At 41.8% G+C, this 20,804-nt stretch overlaps 1 protein-coding gene across 4 annotated transcripts in view; it reads left to right on the top strand.

Moving 5' to 3' along the window:
• Positions 1-20,804, top strand: part of OSBPL1A (oxysterol binding protein like 1A) — a 156,156-nt gene that overhangs the window by 85,523 nt on the left and 49,829 nt on the right. For 2 of the 4 annotated variants that reach the window (XM_082234763.1, XM_082234764.1), the window contains 11 exons: positions 8,859-8,984; positions 9,709-9,794; positions 10,995-11,069; positions 11,290-11,401; positions 14,946-15,031; positions 15,283-15,427; positions 15,953-16,020; positions 16,100-16,144; positions 17,608-17,681; positions 18,138-18,201; positions 20,326-20,421. In XM_082234763.1, coding sequence (XP_082090889.1) covers positions 8,859-8,984; positions 9,709-9,794; positions 10,995-11,069; positions 11,290-11,401; positions 14,946-15,031; positions 15,283-15,427; positions 15,953-16,020; positions 16,100-16,144; positions 17,608-17,681; positions 18,138-18,201; positions 20,326-20,421 — 977 coding nt within the window. Of the gene's footprint in view, positions 1-2,184; positions 2,332-8,858; positions 8,985-9,708; positions 9,795-10,994; positions 11,070-11,289; positions 11,402-14,945; positions 15,032-15,282; positions 15,428-15,952; positions 16,021-16,099; positions 16,145-17,607; positions 17,682-18,137; positions 18,202-20,325; positions 20,422-20,804 lie in introns of those variants that run through there. The other 2 variants (XM_082234766.1, XM_082234765.1) reach the window with 2 other exon arrangements.

Below are 20,804 nucleotides of genomic sequence, written 5' to 3'. Positions count from 1 at the left end.
CTGCAGAAAACTGGATGTAGGAATTAGGAGCACATGTATATAACCAGTCTGGGATTTATTTCATTCCATGCCACAGGGTCTTCTTCTGACGCAAATAAAAATACTAGGTAAGAAAATGATAATTAACATTTAGTGTAGATTTTTAAAAGCTTCATGTCTGCAGTTAAAACCTGTTTTCCACTGTTCCATTTATTTTTCTAGCATTGTTATAGCTTATCATTCAGTTCATTGTCCTTGTTTTTTAAAAAATGAGTTTTTTCTAAAAGTTTATTGAGAAGCCTGTTTTAATGAGATGCCTCAGCTCATTTATAAAGCTCATATCAAAATCAGATTATGCTATCTATATGAAGATTTTCTCTACATATTCTCTCCAAAACATCTTGCAGACATTAGTAGAAATGAAATAATAATCTAAAGTATTTATTAATATTGCACAGTAAGGCTTGGGAATGGTCTTGTAAAAGCTTGTCAGGTGGGAAGAGTTTTTCCTCAGTAAATATACATGTGGAAAGTGATTTGGTGGATCAAATTGTTCATGCCAAAATAAAACCTGTTTGCCTTTAAGGTGCCACAAAACATTTAGTTTTTGCTTAGCTCTGTAATTCTGCAGGCACTCCTTACATAACTTACTATTTACTACAGACCTCAATTTAAGAGTGAGTCTTGCAGTCCAGTTCTATCTCATTGGGTTCAGGGATACCTAACTCTGCATAGCATTGGGCTGCTATCAAGATGCAGTTAGGCTGTAATCCTCTGAGCACTTATTTGCCAGAAGTCCTATTGTACACAATAAGCAATTACAGTTGTGCATTCTGGTCCAGCTATTCAAATCCTTGCAGAACCAAGCCCTACCATGGGCATAGTCAGGATTTATGTTGGTGTGTGTGTGTGTGTGTGCAGGACACCCACCTGTCATCATCCTTTGGCTGGCTCTGGCTTGCAGATTCAGGCTGAAATGTCTCAACAACAGTTGTTTCAAATTACTGTATTTTTTGCACCATAACACTCACTTTTTTCGTCCTAGAAAGTAAGGGGAAATGTCTGTGCGTGTTATGGAGCGAATGCCTATGGGTGGCGGGGGGGATCTACTGCTGTCGTGAGCAGAGGATCCATGGTTCCCCTTCCTTCCCTCCTTCGTGGCTCGCTTTGAAACACAGGTGTAAGCGGCTCCTGTCTGGTTGGCTGCTTTAAAGCAACTGTGCTCTGTGTCCCTCTCTCCTCCCCACTCAGCTCGCTAAACAGCAGCAAAGCTTTTCAGCTCTCTAAGCCGGGGAGGAGGGAGAGAAGCAGAGCCTGCTTGTTTTAAAGGAGCAAAGTGGGAGAGGAGAGGAGCCTTCTCCCCTTATACTCCTCTTCTGCATTATTAGCAGCATCCTTCTCCACCCACCCCATGCATGCTCCTTGTCCCTTGAGTGTTTTTCCTTCCCTCCCCACTTAAAACGTGGTTACAAAGCATGGATCCACATGGATCCTCAGGATTTTTGCATTGGGCTACCCCAAACTCACCGTCAGATCACATGTCTGTGGCCACAGCATGAACCACAAAAATCATACACCCCCTGTTTCATTTAGAATATTTTTTTTCTTGTTTTCCTCCTCTATAAACTACGTGCGTGTTATGGTCAGGTGCGTGTTATAGAGCGAAAAATACGGTACTTTCTTTTCACCCCAAGTGCTCAGAAAAATCTGTCAACATCTTCACTAGGATGTGCCACAACATCATTGAAGTGACCCCAGCGAGTATTGTATTTCAATTTCAAATATTCTGATTATTTCTACTTTTAGTAAGGTATTTTATTTACTTGATTTAAGGGGGCAGGCCGGGGCAGCTGCTCCCCTGCCTCCCTGCCTCAACCCAAGCCCTTCAAGGTGAGAATGAGGAACCTGTGACCCAGATGTTGCCAGGTAAAACTTCCCTAAATGCTCTGCACCGGCCGCGCTGCCTGAGGCAGGTGGGACTTTGGAGCCTAGTTGCAAAGACGTGTTGCTCTTGTTCACCAGGTGGCAGGAGCACCCGCGGTTCCCTTACTTCCTCGGGGCGGTGGGGCAACAGAACCTGCGGCGTCTAAGGGGTGCCGGTGTCTCAGCGCCGGCCGAGTGCCTCGCGCGCCTCCGCCGCTGGGTGGAGCTTTGCCTCTCCGCTCTCGCCGCTGCCTCCCGGGAGCCTCTTATCTTGGCAGGAGGAGGAGGAGCGCGGCCGGGAGGGCCACACGGTCACGTGCGCGGGAGTGGGAACTACAAGAGAAGCCGAGGGGAGGGGGCGCGCGGAGCGGACCGCGGCTGGTCGGAAAGGGTTGCGCAGCTGCCGGCCTGGCGCCGCCGCCCGAAGCGGTGAGAGAAAGTGCGCGCACACACGAGGGGAGGGGGGTGTTGGAGGCGTAGAAAGCGCAAGCCCAAAGAGACCCCCCCCCCCGCCTCCTTTCCGCGCGCGCCTGCTGAATTGCTAGGTGGGGCTGCGTGGGGAGCTGAGGAGCTTCCCCCTCACTCTGTGTTTGGGGATGGGAGTTTGCGCCTTCTTCCCAGAACCTGTGAGTGCGCTTTCTGCCTCGCTCGGGGCGTGCTGCCCTGCTTGAACCCCGCTCCCCAGCAGCACCCACCCCCTTGGTTGGCAGCTGCAGCGCGCTTCGGAGTGGCGGGGACCGGGGGTTGCAAGTGGCGAGCGCGCTCCTGCCAAGTGCAAGCGGCGGGGCCGCTCCCTTGGCTGCGCTCTCAGGATGTGCAATAATAGCAGCGCGGGGCTTTGCGCAGAAGTGCGGGTCCTGCTATATAGCAATTGCTCGCGTCTCGTTGGGCGGGGGGGGCGTTCCTCCACCCTACCAAAAACCGTCACGTGTGACAAGATGTTTTAATTTTGCGGGCTAAGTTCACTCCCTTGAAAGTTCAGAGGGGCCAACAAGCCTTTATCTCTTTTTGGATTGGACCGCTGAAAAAGTGGCAGCATAGCATGGGGAATTTTAGTATCTGAAGCCTGCCGCATCTTAGGAGGAGCTTTACTGTACTTGCTGGGCTCGGTTTTTTTGTCAGAGAAACAGACATGGCTGGGGGGGGGGGGCACGAGGTTGCAAACCCACCAGAATTCCGTTTCCTGCTATTTGCTAACGTGTTGGTCATTCATGGTGCGATGAAGTGCCTTTGGTACACGTGTTACTCATAGACTACACAATTCTGTGATTTTATTATTGTAGCTCAGTGGATTTTATTATTCTGTGATAACTATAATAATCAAACCTCTGGGCATATGGAAGGAAGTACAGTGATACCTCGGGTTAAGTACTTAATTCGTTCCGAAGGTCCGTTCTTAACCTGGAACTGTTCTTAACCTGAAGCACCACTTTAGCTAATGGGGCCTCCTGCTGCCGCTGTGCTGCCAGAGCACGATTCTGTTCTCACCCTGAAGCAGAGTTCTTAACCCAAGGTACTATTTCTGGGTTAGCGGAGTCTGTAGTCTGAAGTGTCTGTAACCCGAGGTACCACTGTAGTTGTAACATGAAGTCATCACAGAAACTATTATGATGGATGTGCAGTTGAACATGAGAATTAACCAATGTGTATTTAAAATTAAAATGGAAGCCCATTTGTACAGTGATTGAACACACATTTTTGGACATCCACACAGGACTTTTTGGCTCTTGTGTTGTTTTTTGTGTGTGTATGGCTAAATGTAAGATAGGGAGTGAGAAGACTATCAAACAGATGGAGTATTCTAACTAGTGTCTTATCATCTTTTAAACCTAAATTGGCATTGTAAAATTTGGCACACACCCCCACTCTGTTGTATAGCATAGTTTTGGCACCCCCTGCAGTGAGGTACCCAGTGCAACCACACCAGTCGTGCCACTCTAAAACCACCTCTTATTCAGAGGGTGCAGTAATTAAATCATGCAGCAGGGATTTCAGGGCACTGTTATTGGCAAGATCAGCGTTTTGTGTTATCATGCCCATCACGGAGAAGCGAGGCCGTTGTACAGAGTGCATTCTGTTCCTTGATCCTCATGGAGACTGTGCAACATTGCATGGAGCAGGAAAGATGACGAAACATCCCATACTGGCATTATGCAGATCCAGCAGCACTCTTTCAACATATCCAACAGTTAGAGCTCTTGACAGTTCTGTGTTTGCCAGTGTTTCTGCTCCTTTTTACAGAGGTGGGGGCAAAGCAGCAGCCTCTAGTCACCCTTCTCCTACCTTTCAGGCAGTAATGCTACACTGTTCTTTCAATCACTCTTATTTGTATCCAGCAAATGCAAATACCGTACCAAATGGAGAGCTGCGAGCTTACAGCAGAAAAATGACAATTGGCATATTAGACTTGGTACAAGCAAGTCACATTAAATTCACCACGGCTTATTTTGGGGATGCATTTGAAGTTTTCCAGTTTAAGGGTCTGATACTGTTTCACTAATTCCTGTAGTCTAAACGTGTGTGGTTCTTCAGCTAGTGTTGTTTCCATCTGGTCCATACAGATAAAACAGCAATTGACATAGACAACTGTTTGAACTGTGCAAGCTGCATAGTTAATATCCTTCTTGCAGGCAGCACAGAGAGTTGGGTCAGTGAGAAAACATGCCTGTATTTCCACAGCATGCTTTCCATTATCTCAACCATTTATTATAGTGCTGAATTGGGAGTGTGGAGGCACATAAAATTTGGGAGTGTGATAAAAAAGGCATCATTTAATTCAAGATCACACACCAAAAACTGCACAGAGGGGAAATTAAATAAATCATGTTCAGTCTGGTGTGTTTCCACTTTAGCATTTTCATTAGTAGTAGGTGTAGTAGTAGTAGTAATACATACAGTATTCTACTCTTCCACATTTTCATACATTAAGGAGAACAGTGTACACTGTTGCAGGAAGGGTGGCATTTAAATGTAGTAGTAAATAAACAAAATAGTAACAGCAGCATATTAATAGTAACAGTAGACAGAGCTAATAAAATCATACAGTCTGACAGTCTATATATATATATATATATATATATATACCGTAACTAAACACTTAATTGATGAACAAATGGGATGAAATCTGCAGCAGCAAGGCCAGCTTCGTTGCTTGCTAAACCAATGGGGAATAATGTGTAGCTTACAAAGGAGTCACATGCAGGCCGCCACCCCCCCCCCATGATACTTAGATCCGGCCACATGATATTAGTAAAAGTCAGTGTCTCAGCTAAAACAAGCATGCTAAAATCAAAGCATTAGTTCTAGTTGAAAAGGAAAGGATAGCATGACAGTGGCAATGTGTCCTTTTCTAAAATAAAAAACCCCCAGACTTCTAACCTCATACTATTTCCTTTTTTCAGTCCTTGAGGATACAAGGATTGACGTGCAATGGGATATTTTTATCACTTGATTAAAAACAAAACTTTGAACCTTTTTCTAGGAGTGTGGTGACTGCAGCACCAGCATGATCTTGATTATGCAGAAACCCTGAACTATCAAGATTTAAAGATAAAGTAGTCAATGCCATCTACTAGAACAATGTATAGGAGCTCTCTCACTGATCTGAAAGATCACAGTGCAAACACATTCAAACATTGACATGTCTCCCAAAGAGCTTACCAAATGATAGGTAGGTCCATTGTATTATATAATTTGCATACTTTAAAGCAAGGGTAGCCAATATGGTGCCCTGCAAATGTTATTAGGCTGCAGCTTCCATAATTCCTAGCTACAGTGGTAGCTCGGGTTACAAACACTTTGAGTTACAGACTCCGCTAACCCAGAAGTAGTACCTCAGGTTAAGAACTTTACCTCAGGATGAGAACAGAAATCGTGCGGCGGCAGTGGGAGGCCCCATTAGCTAAAGTGGTACCTCAGGTTAAGAACGGTTTCAGGTTAAGAATGGACCTCCAGAATGAATTAAGTTCATAACCAGAGGTACCACTGTACTGCCCATGTTGGCAGGGGCTGATGGGAGTTCTAGTCCAACAGTCTGTAGAGAGCACCAAGTTGGCTACCCCTGCTTTAGTGGTTCCCCTTCCCCTAGTCCCTAGTGCAGACTTTCTCAATCTTGGGTTCCCAGATGTTGTTGGACTACCACTCCCTGACTGTTGCCCTTGCTTGCTATGGATGATGGAAGTGGTAGTCCAACATCATCTGGGAAACCAGGGTTGGGAAAGACTGCCCTAGTGTTTATAGGTACAATCCTGGTGGTCCAAGTGCCCTTTGATTTGCTGCTATACTCCTGTGTGCTGATCTGCTTTTGCTGTATAAGTCAAAGACTGAATAACTGGCAACTAATCACCTGCCAGAAGTCACAATGATTGCCCAAACCTTCCTTCATAAGGAATTGCATAAGAAGGCAAAATTGGAGTCACTATGTGCCCTGTTCTATGATAGTTGTCAGCATGGGTGAAGCCAGGATTTGGGGGGGGGGCAGAACTGAGCTATCTGTGATGTGATTGGTCAGTTAGTTAAGTATTTTTATTTATTTACAGCTTGCCCCTCTGGTTGCACCCATGGTTGCAAGTGATTAGAGTGGTGGAATATTGGAAATCTTAAAAACTCATTATAATGCTGCAATTGATTAGTGAGGATGCAGTTAAGCAAGAGAGGTGGGGTGGGAAGAAGGGACCAAAAATGGAAGGACTGTAGCTCAGTGGATAGAGTACACGATTTCTATGCAAAATTCTGAAGGTGACTCTTTGACTTCTTCACGTAGGGCTGGGATACTCCTGTCTGAAATCTTGGTGAGCCACTAGCTCACTATTGTCTAGAAGGATCTAGATATAAGGCAACTACCTATGTTCCTAATTCTCCTACAACATCCCCTTAATATATCTTCATCACAGATCCTGATGTGCAACATTTGCTCAACTGTGAACAATATCTTCTGCATACTGCTTTGCTTAAATGAGTGGCTTCTACAGAGTAGAAAAGGTTACTAAACTGCCTGTTTCTAGAAGATATGCTGTTACCTTGTGAGTCCTTGAGTGTGAGGAGGTGGGGAGGGTTGCAGAGTAATAATATAATAGCATGGAACACTTAAGCATGTTTCAAGAGCAGCACTTCCAGTTCTTCATGCACTAGCAAGCCTCCATAAACCTAAATAATACACTTCTGAGTATTTGGGCCATTCTGTTGAACCAATGGAATTCTTGCAAATAAATACATTGCCAGTCTAATTCACCTGAGGACACTACAGAAATGTGAAATTTGTAAGTTTTCTGTTTGAAACCCTTAAGTTGCATTCTACTGCAACTGAGAATTTTGATTAATGCCCAAACAAACCTGCTTAACGTAAATGGTAATCATCTAGGTAATGCTGAGTCATGGAATGAAGAGAAGGCAGGTGCAAACTTGTCTGTTAGATCTGCAGCAAGGATCTTAACTATGCCATGTATATGTTGGAAGCGGCAGAATCCAGATGACACTTTTAATGGCACTGGAAACATTTCACTGGTCACAAATAGACCCTTGAAATGAACATAGATGATGAGATATACCCCAATCTTACAAAGTCCTGACTATTGTGCAGAGATTCAGTTAAGTTTATATATTGCAACTTTGATTGTCCAAAATGTGGGGTTGTGCCACCAGCAACATTCTTTGTAATGGCTAGTCAGACAGTTGTTGATATACAGGGATTGTGCATAGACCACCTACATGCCCTCCAGATCACCTGAAAGCTCCTCTGACCCTAAACCCATTTCTGAAATTTGAGGGGTACTAGAATAGCTTCTGGAGAGCACAAAACTACACATATGGTCAAAATATGGGCTGCACATGGAGCTGCTTGCATATGTATCCATACAGGACTTTTTAAATACCTGAGCTAGTGTACCCTATTAAAAATATTTCTAAACAAGTGCAGATTCATTGCTTTTGGTTGATACTGCACTCAGACATATGGTCTTCATGCAACCCCTTCCAGCTGATCAGCCAATTGATTTTGGCTACATCAGGATCACTGAGGAGGGGATGCTTTGCCGTCCTCCCACCCATGACCTCAGTGCAGCCCAAATCACTGTCCGCATGCTGCTCTTAGCCATTTAGGAACAGCAATCTAGGCTGCATTGGGATTGTTATAACTATTAATGGTAAAGCAGGTGTGAACTGCCCTGGAATCTTCAGATGAAGGGTGGTATACAATTATGTTGTTGTTGTTAGTGATGGCCACCAACTTGGATGGCTTTAAAAGAATATTAGACAAATGAATAGAAGATAAGGCTTTAATCAGCTGCTAGCGATGATGACAATGTTCTGCTTCTACTCTCAGAGGCAGTATGGCTCTGAATACCAGTTTCTGGGAATCGCAAGTCAGGGGAATGTTGTTGTGATCTGGTCTTGCTTATGGGCTTTCCATAGGCATCTAGTCAGCCACTGTGAGAACAGGATACTGGATTGGATGTGCATCTAGCCGGATCCAGCAGGTCATTCTAATGTTCTTAATTAAGCAAAGGCAATTCTATTTGTTAATTAACATAGCAGAATCTGTTTAAAATATGCACCGTAATTGATCTGTGGAATTGACATGCATTAATACATCTTGTGGTAATGAACTTGGTTGGCTATAAAAAGGCAATTATGAAATAGAAGATGAGACTATGTGCTACCTCTAGTACTGGAGATGGTGTGCTTTTTGGTTGCTGGGAAGCACAAGAGGGGAGAGTGTTATTGCGCTCAAATTAGCCTCTGTGGGATCAAGGTGTTGGACTGCCATGATAGGCCTCTGTTCCAATTTCAGTAGTGCTTTCCTTATGTTCATGCTGTTTCTGTGTGCTGGGTTCTAATGTATTTTTAATTGCTAATTGTTATTTTTTGTGTGAATGTTGTCACTGAGTACTCCTTTGTTTAGTGGAAAGGGGGTGGGATATCAATTATACAAATAAATAAAATAATTATCTGTATTTTAGTAGAGATGAACACTGAGGCAGAACAGCAGCTTCTCCACAATGCTAGAAATGGACACAGTGAAGACATCAGGCAGCTGCTGGGAACTATGGACAAAGGAGAGGCCATCTTTAACATCAACTGCAAAGGTTAGTATAGGCAGCCTTTTGAGTAACACCTGGGACATTTATAAGTGTTGACACCATGGCTTCATTGGAACAAAATGTGTACATTACTGCAGGATATTGGTCTTCTGGTAGTCCTTGGGAGAATGTAAAATATACTGGAATATTTCAGGCCAGATGTCATATCAAAATACGGTGTGTAGCTTCTTGGATCCATTGTGGGAAAAGATACATTTTTGAGAAGGTAGCAGAAAGGCCTTGTATCATCTGGCACCACTGCTTTGTAAAAGTGCCAACTATGTTTTGAATAAATGCCTTGATGGATTATGATCTACTCCCTCAGACAAAAGCTAAGCTAAAGCCATTAGCGAAACTCATAGCAACTCGGCCTTCCTTTTTAATGTCACCTTTCCTCCAAAGAGTGCTGTATGTTCGTTATCATAGCAGCAATCCTTTTGAGATTAAGGTTAAGCTGAAAGATAGTGAATGGCCAAAGGTTTCCCAGCTGAGTGGGGAGCCCATGTTTTCCTGGTCCTTGTCTGAAACTCAAGTCTTACTGCTATAATGCTTTTACTTCTCACTGAGGATGATATAAATTCAATTGCTATCAAATACATGTGAGAGCATCTTAAATTGGTGCAGTGCAGAATCATGTAAGATCTTTTTCAGTTTTCTTGGATGATATAACTTTGCTTGCATGAAGGGATGCTGTAGTTTAGATTTGTTGTGTTTTGTATTGTATCTTTAGGCAGAAGCAAATCTAACTTGGGATGGACACCTCTTCATCTTGCATGCTACTTTGGGCACACCAGTGTTGTCAAGGATTTGCTGAAGGTATAAACTTGTAATCTTCTAATGAATTAATATTTTCTGTGCAACAGAAATCAGCATTTCTCCTCCAAAGCAATTAGCATTTAGCACTGAAATGTTTAACTTGTAGGTCAAAAGGTTTAAATAGTTAGATGCTGAAACCGTATGCAGAAGTTTATTATGTCCCCATTGCACTGTGCAGGTGTTTCCTGTCGTACATAGTGGGCATGAATTGGGCAGAATCTTTATCAAACCTTCCGGCTTCAACACTTCATCACACCCAACACCCCCTTGCATGTCCACTATGTGCACTAATCAGGAACCCTTGACATATTCTTCAAATAGTACAATTGAGCTACTTTAAGTGTGTGCGCGCGCATGTGTATATGCATACATGCACACACACATGAAGCAGAACATGTTGATACTCTTAGCAAGTACAGTGGACTAGAATGGATCATGCTTCAAACTGATTAAAATGTTCAAGCTGTGTCACTTATCTGTGAAGGTATAAAGGACTCTTGATGCAAGTAAGAGTGCTCCTTCAGCTAAAGGTTTTCAGCATTAATCCCAGTACTTAAAATAAATGGCATTGGTGGTTTCTGAGTCTGAAAGATAAGAAACCAAGTTGAATCTGTTAGCCCATAGGCCTTTAGGTCACCAGCAGGAGTTCGGAATGAAATCTAGGCCTCCTGGCTCTAATTTTGAATTCTGTATGTCTATGTAATTGTTAAACCACATAATCCATTTAGTTCTGCTGCATGTGTAGCTTGATCTGACCTCTTTGTAACCCTTTTGAGAAAGAAAATGAGCTGAATCCAATTTGAACAAACTGGATTAAAGGTGGCGATGAAGTAGACTGGCACACAAGAATTGTTACCTTCCCAAACACAGAGGGCTTAGAGCTCAGATCAAGACCAATATAGCTTGCACTTGAGCACAGAGCATAGCAAGTGGACATGGGTAAGGCAGGCTGGCCAAACCACCTTTTGGAAAATGTTAATTTAAAATGAGTTTGGCATGGAGCAAGTCTTTACTATGCTGGCTAAACTTTCTATTTAGAAATTTTGGAGTACTGTCATTCTAATACAGCCTGTCACTATCCCAGGTAAAACAGATTTTATGTGGAAGTATGCACCACTGAAAGCAAGAATAGAGTTTGTGTGAATGGTCAGAAACCAATTTTCTTGGATGCGAGCGCTACTAAACAATCTTTCTTTATAGGCTGGTGCTGAAGTAAATGTATTAAATGACATGGGAGATACCCCACTGCATCGTGCAGCCTTCACTGGGCGCAAGGTAAAATTAACAACTTCAGCCTCTTCTCAGAGGTGTACCATTGTTCCTTGTGACTGTTCTCCCTGTCACAGACACCTTGTAATTTCCCTGTTAGAAATGTTTGTTCTGTTTAATTATACGTGGCATTCACTTCCCAAGACCAAAAGTACAAAGCAAAAGTAAACTGGCTAAAAGGAGGGAGAGGTCTCTGTAGATAATGCAACAAAACTTTGTCTTTCAGGAGGTAGTTATGCTGCTTTTGGAATACGAAGCCGATACTTCCATTGTTAACGGGAATGGGCAAACTGCAAAAGATGTTACACATGATAAAGAAATAAGAGAGATGCTGGAAGGTATCCATTCTGTAAGATATATGAACTTTAGAGAATTGGCATTCTGGTAAAGATGCTTTGCTGCTGCATCATTCAGTATGAACAGTGGTGATGTCTTCATCCTTCTTAGAGACTATTTTGCCAAGGTGACAGAGCACTTCTTTTTCCTAATGATAAACACTGTCGTGGCTGCTTGAAACTGTGTCTGCATTGAACACATCCTGTATGGCACAATTAGACCCTGCTGCAAAGCTTTTACAACACTAGAAATGTGTTGATGATGTGAAGAAAACTGCTTGGTAGTTGCTGGTTCACATGATAAACCTCTGCACTGACATTGCATTGACACATAGATATGCAAATTTTGCCAAGGACCTGTGCCTTGAAGCTATTAAGTACCTAGCAGCATCCCTGTTAGTGTTCACAATTAGCACACCGGAAATCTGTGGTTTTCCCAAGAGCCTGATGTAAAAGGAGAAAATGGCCTTGTGTATCATAACCCACATAACTTAAGCTTTTTTGCATGTGTGAACTTCTAATTTAGTTGCGACGGTAATACGTTATTGAGCCTTTGATGGGTTTTCTTTCCTCCATAAGTGATACAATCTTTGACCATTTCAATAGGTGGGCTGTTGTATGGGTGTATTCAATAAATGTTGAGTCTTTCACAGTTGTTTTTTAAGGCAGTAAAGTGCCATTTATTGCAGAAAAGTATATACACACACAAACACAATCAAATCTGATTTCAGTGGGGCTTACCAAGTACAATGTCCTTTATCCCAAATTACTTTTTTTAAAAAAAAAATCTTATAAGATATATGATTTGTGTGTCCTATGAAACCAGTTCTATTTTTTTGTAAAGAATGTTCTAAGCCACATGTTGCCGATTATGTTTAGGGTGGCTTCCTGGAATTGGATACTCTTTTTACATAAAAGACCCCTTGTGCATTGTTTCATATGCCATATTTGTCTGAGGTGATACAAGGAGTTCCTTCAAATCAGAAGACCTCAAAACACTTTCCAACTTATGGTGTATATCCTAAGGTTTGTGGCAGAGACCAATGTTAATTTAGGGGGCACTATTCCCTGAGACACACAGCAGACAATCTAACATGGGTTGAAACTTTTATTTGAATTTTCTGAGGACATTAGAAATGAGGAGTAGTATCCACTAAGTTCTACTAGGTATGAACCCACTGAAATTAATAGACCAAAGCTAGCCAAGTTTATTTTCATGGTCCTGCTCTGAGTAGGACTAATGTTGGATGCAGCCCAGAGTCAGCATTCTTTTTAATACTGGCATCAATTGCACGTTTCCTTCTTCTGTCCTAGGATAGGAGAAATGTGTACTTGAGTCACTTCTAACATTGACTTCAGAAGCTTGAATAGCGTTTTAATAAGGTGCCTGCAGTATCATGCAATGCACCTTTCCCACGTAGATTTGTCAGCTATAACCAGTTTGTTGAAACTTAAGTGGAGGCTTTAGTATTTGCCAACGTAAATGTCAGTTCTATCTAAAGTTCCCACGTGATCAATTGCTTCTGATAGGCTACTTTTCTACAGTCAGGGAAGAAAGCTAGGTTACAACTTGCCTACACAGTTTGTGAGAACTAGAGATACTCGTGCTTAGAAAAGGATAAAACTTTCACAGGTTTGAGAAAGAGAGGGAGACAACATGCTGTGTGAGAGTGAAAGATTGGCACATAGTTCAGACTTACGGAGTTTCCTGTCACAATATATGATGATAATGACCTCTCTACTTGAACAAATTTATGGAGAAGAAGAGGTCTATCAGTGGCTATTTACAATGACAGTCAAGCTGAACCTTCATGTTACTCTGATTTACAAGTACCAGGAGACAAGCAACAGGGAAGGTAAGATGCCTTCACCTTCTAGTTGCACAGTTTCTGGAACGATTTGGCTAGCAGCTATTGGAAACAGGGCACTGCACTAGGTGGGACCTTTGTCTGATCTCCCAGGGCTGCCCTTACCTGGGCTCAATGAGTCACTTGCTTTATCCATATCTTCTGCTATTGCTGCCAAATTCTGTAGTGGTTCTAACAACTCATTCCCTTTTTAAAAAGATGCATTCCCAGCACAGATGATATTAGATATAGTACTATCTCTACTTCACAGGGCTAGAAGCACTGCTTGCTGGGAGTTGTAGTATGGCAGAAGCAGGAAAAGGGAAGGAAAGAACTGTTTGGGCATAGAAGAGGTGAGCAAAGGGTCTTATGTAAAAAGAGTGTGTTACTGGGGAAAGCTGCTGTTAAAAGTATAAAATCCACCAGTATTTTGTTTTAGGACACACTCCCATCAGTTTGTGGCATTTAGAATTATGATGTAATTTGGGATAGAAGTGCTTTGGGATGGCTGACTGGGGAAAGCTCCACTAAAATTGTGTCAAACTTTATGTTCTGTATTTCTTTTTGATTTTTCTTTTTGGTGGAGGGGCTACGTAATCAAAGCCCTGTAGTTGTTTTAAGACTCTCTGATCTTTAATACACACATATAAGCCTTGGAATGATTAGAAATTGTATTACAGTACTTATGTAGATAGCAAACCTGCTTAGATATGATTCAGATAACGTCTATATTTTGTGGAGAGAAATAATAAAGATTATATTATGATAGAATTGACTTTCGCTATCCAGTATTGCATTTAGAGTTAACCCTTACTTAGCAGGATACTGAGTGCAGGAGTTGCTCAGTTTTGCATTGCTTGGTCTTCTAGAATTTCAGTTTGCCCTTAATTTCAAAGAAATAAACCTTGTTGGTTAGCATTTGCCATTGAATTCCTCTGTAAGCAGAGATGAATGCTGATAGCACTATTGCCAAATAGCTGCACTCTTATGACTGCACGCCGTGGGGGTGGACATCATTTGCATGAACTGAGCGTGTACAAACCTGTTCCTATGGATATGATCTGGGTATAAAAGCAGGTTCGGTTAAAGCTGCCTATCCAGATAATCAAAGATGCAGTGTGTTCCCTGCATGGGACTCTCCAAAGCCTGCTTACTAGGACCTTTTAACTGGAAAATACTGGGAATTGGACTTTTGGCTTTATGTATGCAAAACATAGGGACATGGGTGGCGCCGTGGGTTAAACCACAGAGCCTAGGACTTGCCGATCAGAAGGTCAGCGGTTCAAATCCCCGTGACGGGGTGAGCTCCCATTGCTCGGTCCCTGCTCTTGCCCACCTAGCAGTTTGAAAGCACAAGCACAAGTCAAAGTGCAAGTAGATAAATAGGTACCGCTCCGGCGGGAAGGTAAACGGCATTTCTGTGCGCTGCTCTGGTTCGCCAGAAGTCGGCCACGACTGGACCTAATGGTCAGGGGTCCCTTTACCTTATGCAAAACATCAGCTCTACTGCTGAGCTGGTCTTGGCCTACGGTATATTGTTCTGGAAATTAACAGGCTTGAAGTTTAGGGAATATAAATCTGTGACCTACTGCTCAGGAGGGAAGGACCCACAAATGTTAATTGCTTTTTCATTGGAAATCTAGCAATGAAAGAAACTTCCCTATGGGAGGATGTTGTTTTAATTAATTATTTGTACTTAGCTGTAGAAAGGACTGAAGAAAGAAAACTTGAAGAACTCCTCCTGGGAGCTGCACGAGAAGGAGAAACTGAAAAACTCACAGCACTGGTACATACTGTGTTACCATTCTCTTGATATTTTTAAGCCATACTATACAAGTAATGATAGAGATACAGGGTTTTTAAATCAAAATAAATAATAGGCATGGTAGAAATAGATCTCAGGCAGTGGAATGGCCAGGAGCTCTGGTTGTGCTTTCTGTCTATAATTCTGCTCGGCTGTCTGTGGTGTGTTAGAAAACGTAACTGCAAAAAATTACAAGTATGATTAAATAATGTTTTTTTTATAATTGTCTCTAGTTAAACAGGTCAAATTCTCCTAACATCAACTGCACTGATCAGGTGGGAAATACACCATTACATTGTGCAGCATACCGTGGCCATAAGCACTGTGCTTTGAAGCTCCTAAAATCTGGTGCAGACTCCAAAATAAAGAACAAAAATGGTATGTAAAAGTTTCATTTTATTAGCTCTAGATTTCCCCTTTCACACGAAAAGCAAAGTGAATGTGTTAACTAAAAATAAAACATTATTTTCATCTAACTGGGTCTAGAGTATTGTATTTTAGCACTGTCAATTGGCTTTGTATTAGAGAATTTTAATCCGGGTTTGTGTTGCCAGTAAATAAGTGCCAGATGCCGATGAAAATAAATACCCAACAATCCTATTTTAGCTCTTACAAAGCCCATATGCTTAACCAGTACCGTCTGATGCATTCTTGAAAGGACTTCTGTTGCTAATGTCATTCTCACATTAAAAAATTGAGCATGGTTATGTTTAGTAGAATAATTTTTTAATCAATCCTTTGTGATACCTTGAGTAAAATGCCTGTTGAACAATGCCTCAAACCAAGAGAGCATCCTTTGCTTTTCCTCTCAGCTGTGAAACATAAGGTATATTCTCAGAGTTGCCAACTGTATTGATTCTGATCCAGCTACAATGAAGTAAATCTGTCTGCTCTTTTGAACAGGTCAGACGCCCCTTGCTTTAGCCCAAGGTGCAGAAATGAAACACATACTTGGAGGGGGCATTGGGAAGGTGGGTACAGCAGATTGTGTGTTTAATCTGTACCATTAATGTGGGTCGACTTGTGTTTAATTTCTCAATTCTTTTGTAGGTGAGCAACAAACCTCCGAAACGATATGAAGGACTACTCTGGAAGGTGCCTATCTTATTTCCCTTTTTTGTCTTCTCCTTATGTTTTAATTGGCCAGAGTTTTTTTTTATTTCAAGCCATAGCAATAACACAAATTGATAGACAGTTCATTCACTGTACTAACTCTCAAGATAGAAGCAGAATTCATACCATAAATGCCCTTATCTTGAACTGCTTTGCTGAGGCAATGGCTCTTGGGAGCGGGCCAGAGGCCAACGTGTCTCCTTTCTCCAGGGCTGGATTTACGCTGACCTTTTTAGCGTTATTAGAACAATATTAGCTATATTGTTCTAAAACAGGCACCCCAACCTTCAGCCCTCCAGAAGTTTTGGACTACAATTCCCACCATCCCTGACCACTGGTCCTGTTAGCTAGGGATCATGGGAGTCGTAGGCCAAAACATCTGGAGGGCCGCAGGTTGGGGATGCCTGTTCTAAAATGTCACAGGGGATACAACCAGTGGCGTAGCGTGGGGTGCAGGGGGGGCCGGCCGCAACATCTGGGGGGCGCACTCGCAGCTCTCTGCCCCTACTAAAATCCACGGGTTAGGGGGCGCAAATTACTTGCCTTGCCCCGGGTGCTGACAACCCACGCTACGCCACTGGATACAACTAAATAATGTTCATTACCTTAACATTATTCATCCCTAACAGCAGCTCCCTTTCCTACCTGGTTCCTGGTTGCTCTGCAGTGCCCTCTGGTGTCATATTTTAATAAAGCATTATTAACATTCTTAGCAAAATGTAATGTGACCCTTACGTCTTCAAAATCATTCCTTGCCTCTTTCTTCATCATCATCATCATCATACCTTTATTGTCATTGAACAACCTTAATGTTATAAATCATGAGAGTAGATCCACCCCAGGTTATATCTTCCATTTGAGCTCTTCCATTTCTAATATAACCCATCTGTTCCATATTGTTGCTGTTGCCTTAAAGGCTAGCGGGTGACAAAATGTCTTAACTTCCCTGACATGTATGAAATATAGGCTGCTTGAATCTTTTCTTCATATCTGATCAATATTACTTCAAGAATTGAACCAATTACAGTTTATTGTATTATAATGACCTGTGCAGCTAGATGCTTGGCCCAGAAGTCACAGGCTTTGGGGATATACTTGAAAAGAAGGCTATTGTCCCATCCTCACTTTAACTAAACGTCCACGGGGTAGGCTAGTAGTAACTGTACTTGGAGCCTTTTATACCTCTCAGGTGAAAATGTTCATCCTTCCCAGGCTCCAGCTGGAGTTTTCAAGTAAGCATTACTTCGGTTTACTATCAGTCAAGTATCACAGAACAAATAGCAGATTAGTCATCTTCTGGCCTCCTGAGATAATTAAAACAATTAAGGATGTGTTGTTCAGCATTAAAACTGCTTAGTAATGCTTATTATTGCTTGTCATGCAGCAACACATGGCAAATCAGCTATTGCTGAGGTGATAGACTCCATTTTTGTTTTCTTTTTAAGAGTTCAAGATTTTTTGGGTGGAAGCCATATTGGGTAGTACTGGAACATGGAGTCCTCTCCTGGTACCAAAAACAGTAAGTGTGAAATTGAGCATCTCTCTAAAGCCTTTTGAATGTATAAAATTGATACCATCTGCTTTTGAAACATGATTTTGAAATGGTTGAAAAGTTGAACTTTCTTTACCTATATATAAGCTGAAATTTATTTCTTAAGATTATAATTTTATCATTCCATATATTTGAAGAATGTGGTTTTTATTTATATTATGATGGATTGACTTGTATTACAAGGAAGACTACCTTTGCATTTGTTTTCAGCTCTCTGAACACTCTTCATGTGTAAATATAATGGCTAGTATTTTATTATTAGTCTAAGTCCACTGAGTTCAGTGGGTTTATTCCAAGTATGACTCAGTCAAATACCACCCAATCACTTTCTACTATAAAGAAATTCTGCATCACTCCAGAAGCCTTTTGGTGGCTGTAATACTGATGATGATGATTAATTATTTGTTCTGCCTTCTTTTGAAGGGCTGATATTGGGAACAGTAATCGCCGCCAAGGATGCAAGCACTTAACACAAGCCATTTGCACAGTAAGCAAACTGGGGAACTCAGAAATATCTGTTATGATTGTGGACAAAATGGGCTAGTGTGTTAGGCTTAGGTATGGAATATCCAGGTCCAGATACCCAAGCAACAGAGCAAACATTTTTAGCCAAGTTTTTTCTGTTTTTATTTTTGGTGTTATGGTATTGTTGTTGTTTAGTTGTGTCCGACTCTTCGTGACCCCATGGACCAGAGCACGCCAGGCACTTCTGTCTTCCACTGCCTCCCACAGTTTGGTCAAACTCATGCTGGTAGCTTTGAGAACACTGTCCAACCATCTTGTCCTCTGTCGTTCCCTCCTCCTTGTGCCCTCCATCTTTCCCAACATCAGGGTCTTTTCCAGGGAGTCTTCTCTTCTCATGAGGTGGCCAAAGTATTGGAGCCTCAGCTTCAGGATCTGTCCTTCCAGTGAGCACTCAGGGCTGATTTCCTTAAGAATGGATAGGTTTGATCTTCTTGCAGTCCATGGGACTCTCAAGAGTCTCCTCCAGCACCATAATCCAAAAGCATGAATTCTTCGGTGATCAGCCTTCTTTATGCTCCAGCTTTCACTTCCATACATCACTACTGGGAAAACCATAGCTTTAACTATATGGACCTTTGTTGGCAAGGTGATATCTCTACTTTTTAAGATGCTGTCTAGGTTTGTTATTGCTTTTCTCCCAAGAAGCAGGCGTCTTTTAATTGCGTTGCTGCTGTCACCATCTGCAGTGATCATGGAGCCGTTATGGTATTATCTGGTTCTTATTTGTTATTGTTGTTGTTTAGTCGTTTAGTCGTGTCCGACTCTTTGTGACACCATGAACCAGAGCACGCCAGGCACGAAATTCTTATTTGTGAGCCACTTTATAAGGAGTGTTGAGGCATAGATATTTTAAACAGCTGAGGAGAATTATGTATCCTCTACTTATGGCACATGATAATTCCTCCCATTCCTTAGAAAAATCTACTAGAATTCTACATGTTGGGCCATTGTGTTCCAGGGCATTCCTTTTTTTAGGGTATCATTTTTAAAATCAACCTAGCTTCTAAAAAGGCTAACAGTCAGGGAACAAGCAGTACAACTTATAGTTTTGCAACATGCCCTATCCACAGTAATAAACTTATAAAAATAAATTACTGTGTAAAATGCACACATCAGCTTAAACTTATTGTGAGTAGGGGTAAAGAACGATGACCTCCAAGTGGGACTCAGAATTCATAGCCAAATATATTTTTGAATACAGTCACACAATGCCAAGGCTGTGATTAAAAAGCAGAATTACAACAAAGGGGTTGCAAACGCTGCAGGAAAATGAGGACTCTGCTCTGTGATTTGTACAGTATGCAAAACTAAGCAAGTTGGCATATATGCTGTTTTGCATTCTTTTGTTAGTTACAGGGTGGGGGAAAGAACAGAGAACATAGAATGCTCTGCCCTTTGGTTACTGGAAGTACTGCTGGACCTCACCTTGACTCCACGAACCCTGACATTTGCCCATAACATGTTCAAACCTATCCTTAACAGTCATGATTAATAAAAACTTTCAACGGGGTTTTCAACAGGGAACTGACTGCTTTTAATGAAAGGGCTGTGCTGTTTTCATTGTAATCATCTATATGTTTTTAATGTATCTTCTATTGATGTTTAACTGTTTCCTTAATGATTGGGGTTTTTTCTCTCTCTCTCTGTTTTTAGCTGTTCTTCTTTTATTTGTAAGCCACCTTGAGTCCCTGTCAGGGAAAAATGTGGGTTAGAAGTAAAGACATAATAATAGTAATCTGATATTTTTTTTTTTTAAAAAAAATGAGATTCTCAGAATGATGTTGTTGGGGTTTTTTGCACCAAATTTTCTCTGAAAGAATGAAGTGGGCATGGATTTAACGAGACACAAATGCACCAACTGAATTATCTCTGACAAAACTCATTTTGCTTGATAGTTTGCTATTCATTTTTTTCCCCCAGTTAGAGAGCTTTAAGTGAACAAGGTCCAGACAAACTAGGGATGCTGGATTTGACCTGTAAATTTTTCAATAACTTAGTCACTTTTGCAGATGGAACTTGTATAGGAAGCACTGTGCAGTTTACTGACCTTCTGTTTCTGACCTGCTGTCTCTGCTTCTAATTGAAGGTAAAAAGTACAGACGGCAACCTCTTCTCAATCAAATGCTTTGATAATACGGTTCACAGTTTTAAAGTTCCCAAGACCAATCAACAGTCAAGAGAGGTAAGTATTTCTTTAACCGATACTTGGTAACTTGCGGATTCTAGCCAAGAACAAAACCACTGCTTGCCTAAATGTCATTGGATAGGAATCTTTTCAGGCTGAATTTATTGAGTTCTTGTAATGCCACACTAAATTATCTTACTGCTATGATGAATGGTGCTGTGTAGTTGTTGCTTTGTCTACTCCTTGTGCTTCACAGGGAAAGCAAGGCAATAACTAAACTGCCTTCTTCTCACTCTGCCTGAAAATTTCCCTCCCAGTATTTTAACTTCACTGCAACTTCCTTAGCTAATCAGACTAGGGGAGGCTGACATTAAAGGCACCCCATGTCCACAGTGCTCCATGCAGGGTCAAACCCAGCTTTTCATGAAATGCCTATGAGA

This window comes from Podarcis vaucheri (genome assembly GCF_965113315.1).
Source record: "Podarcis vaucheri genome assembly, chromosome: 8".
In the NCBI taxonomy this organism is placed as follows: Eukaryota; Metazoa; Chordata; class Lepidosauria; order Squamata; family Lacertidae; genus Podarcis; species Podarcis vaucheri.
This window is presented reverse-complemented; position numbering and strand designations above follow the sequence as displayed.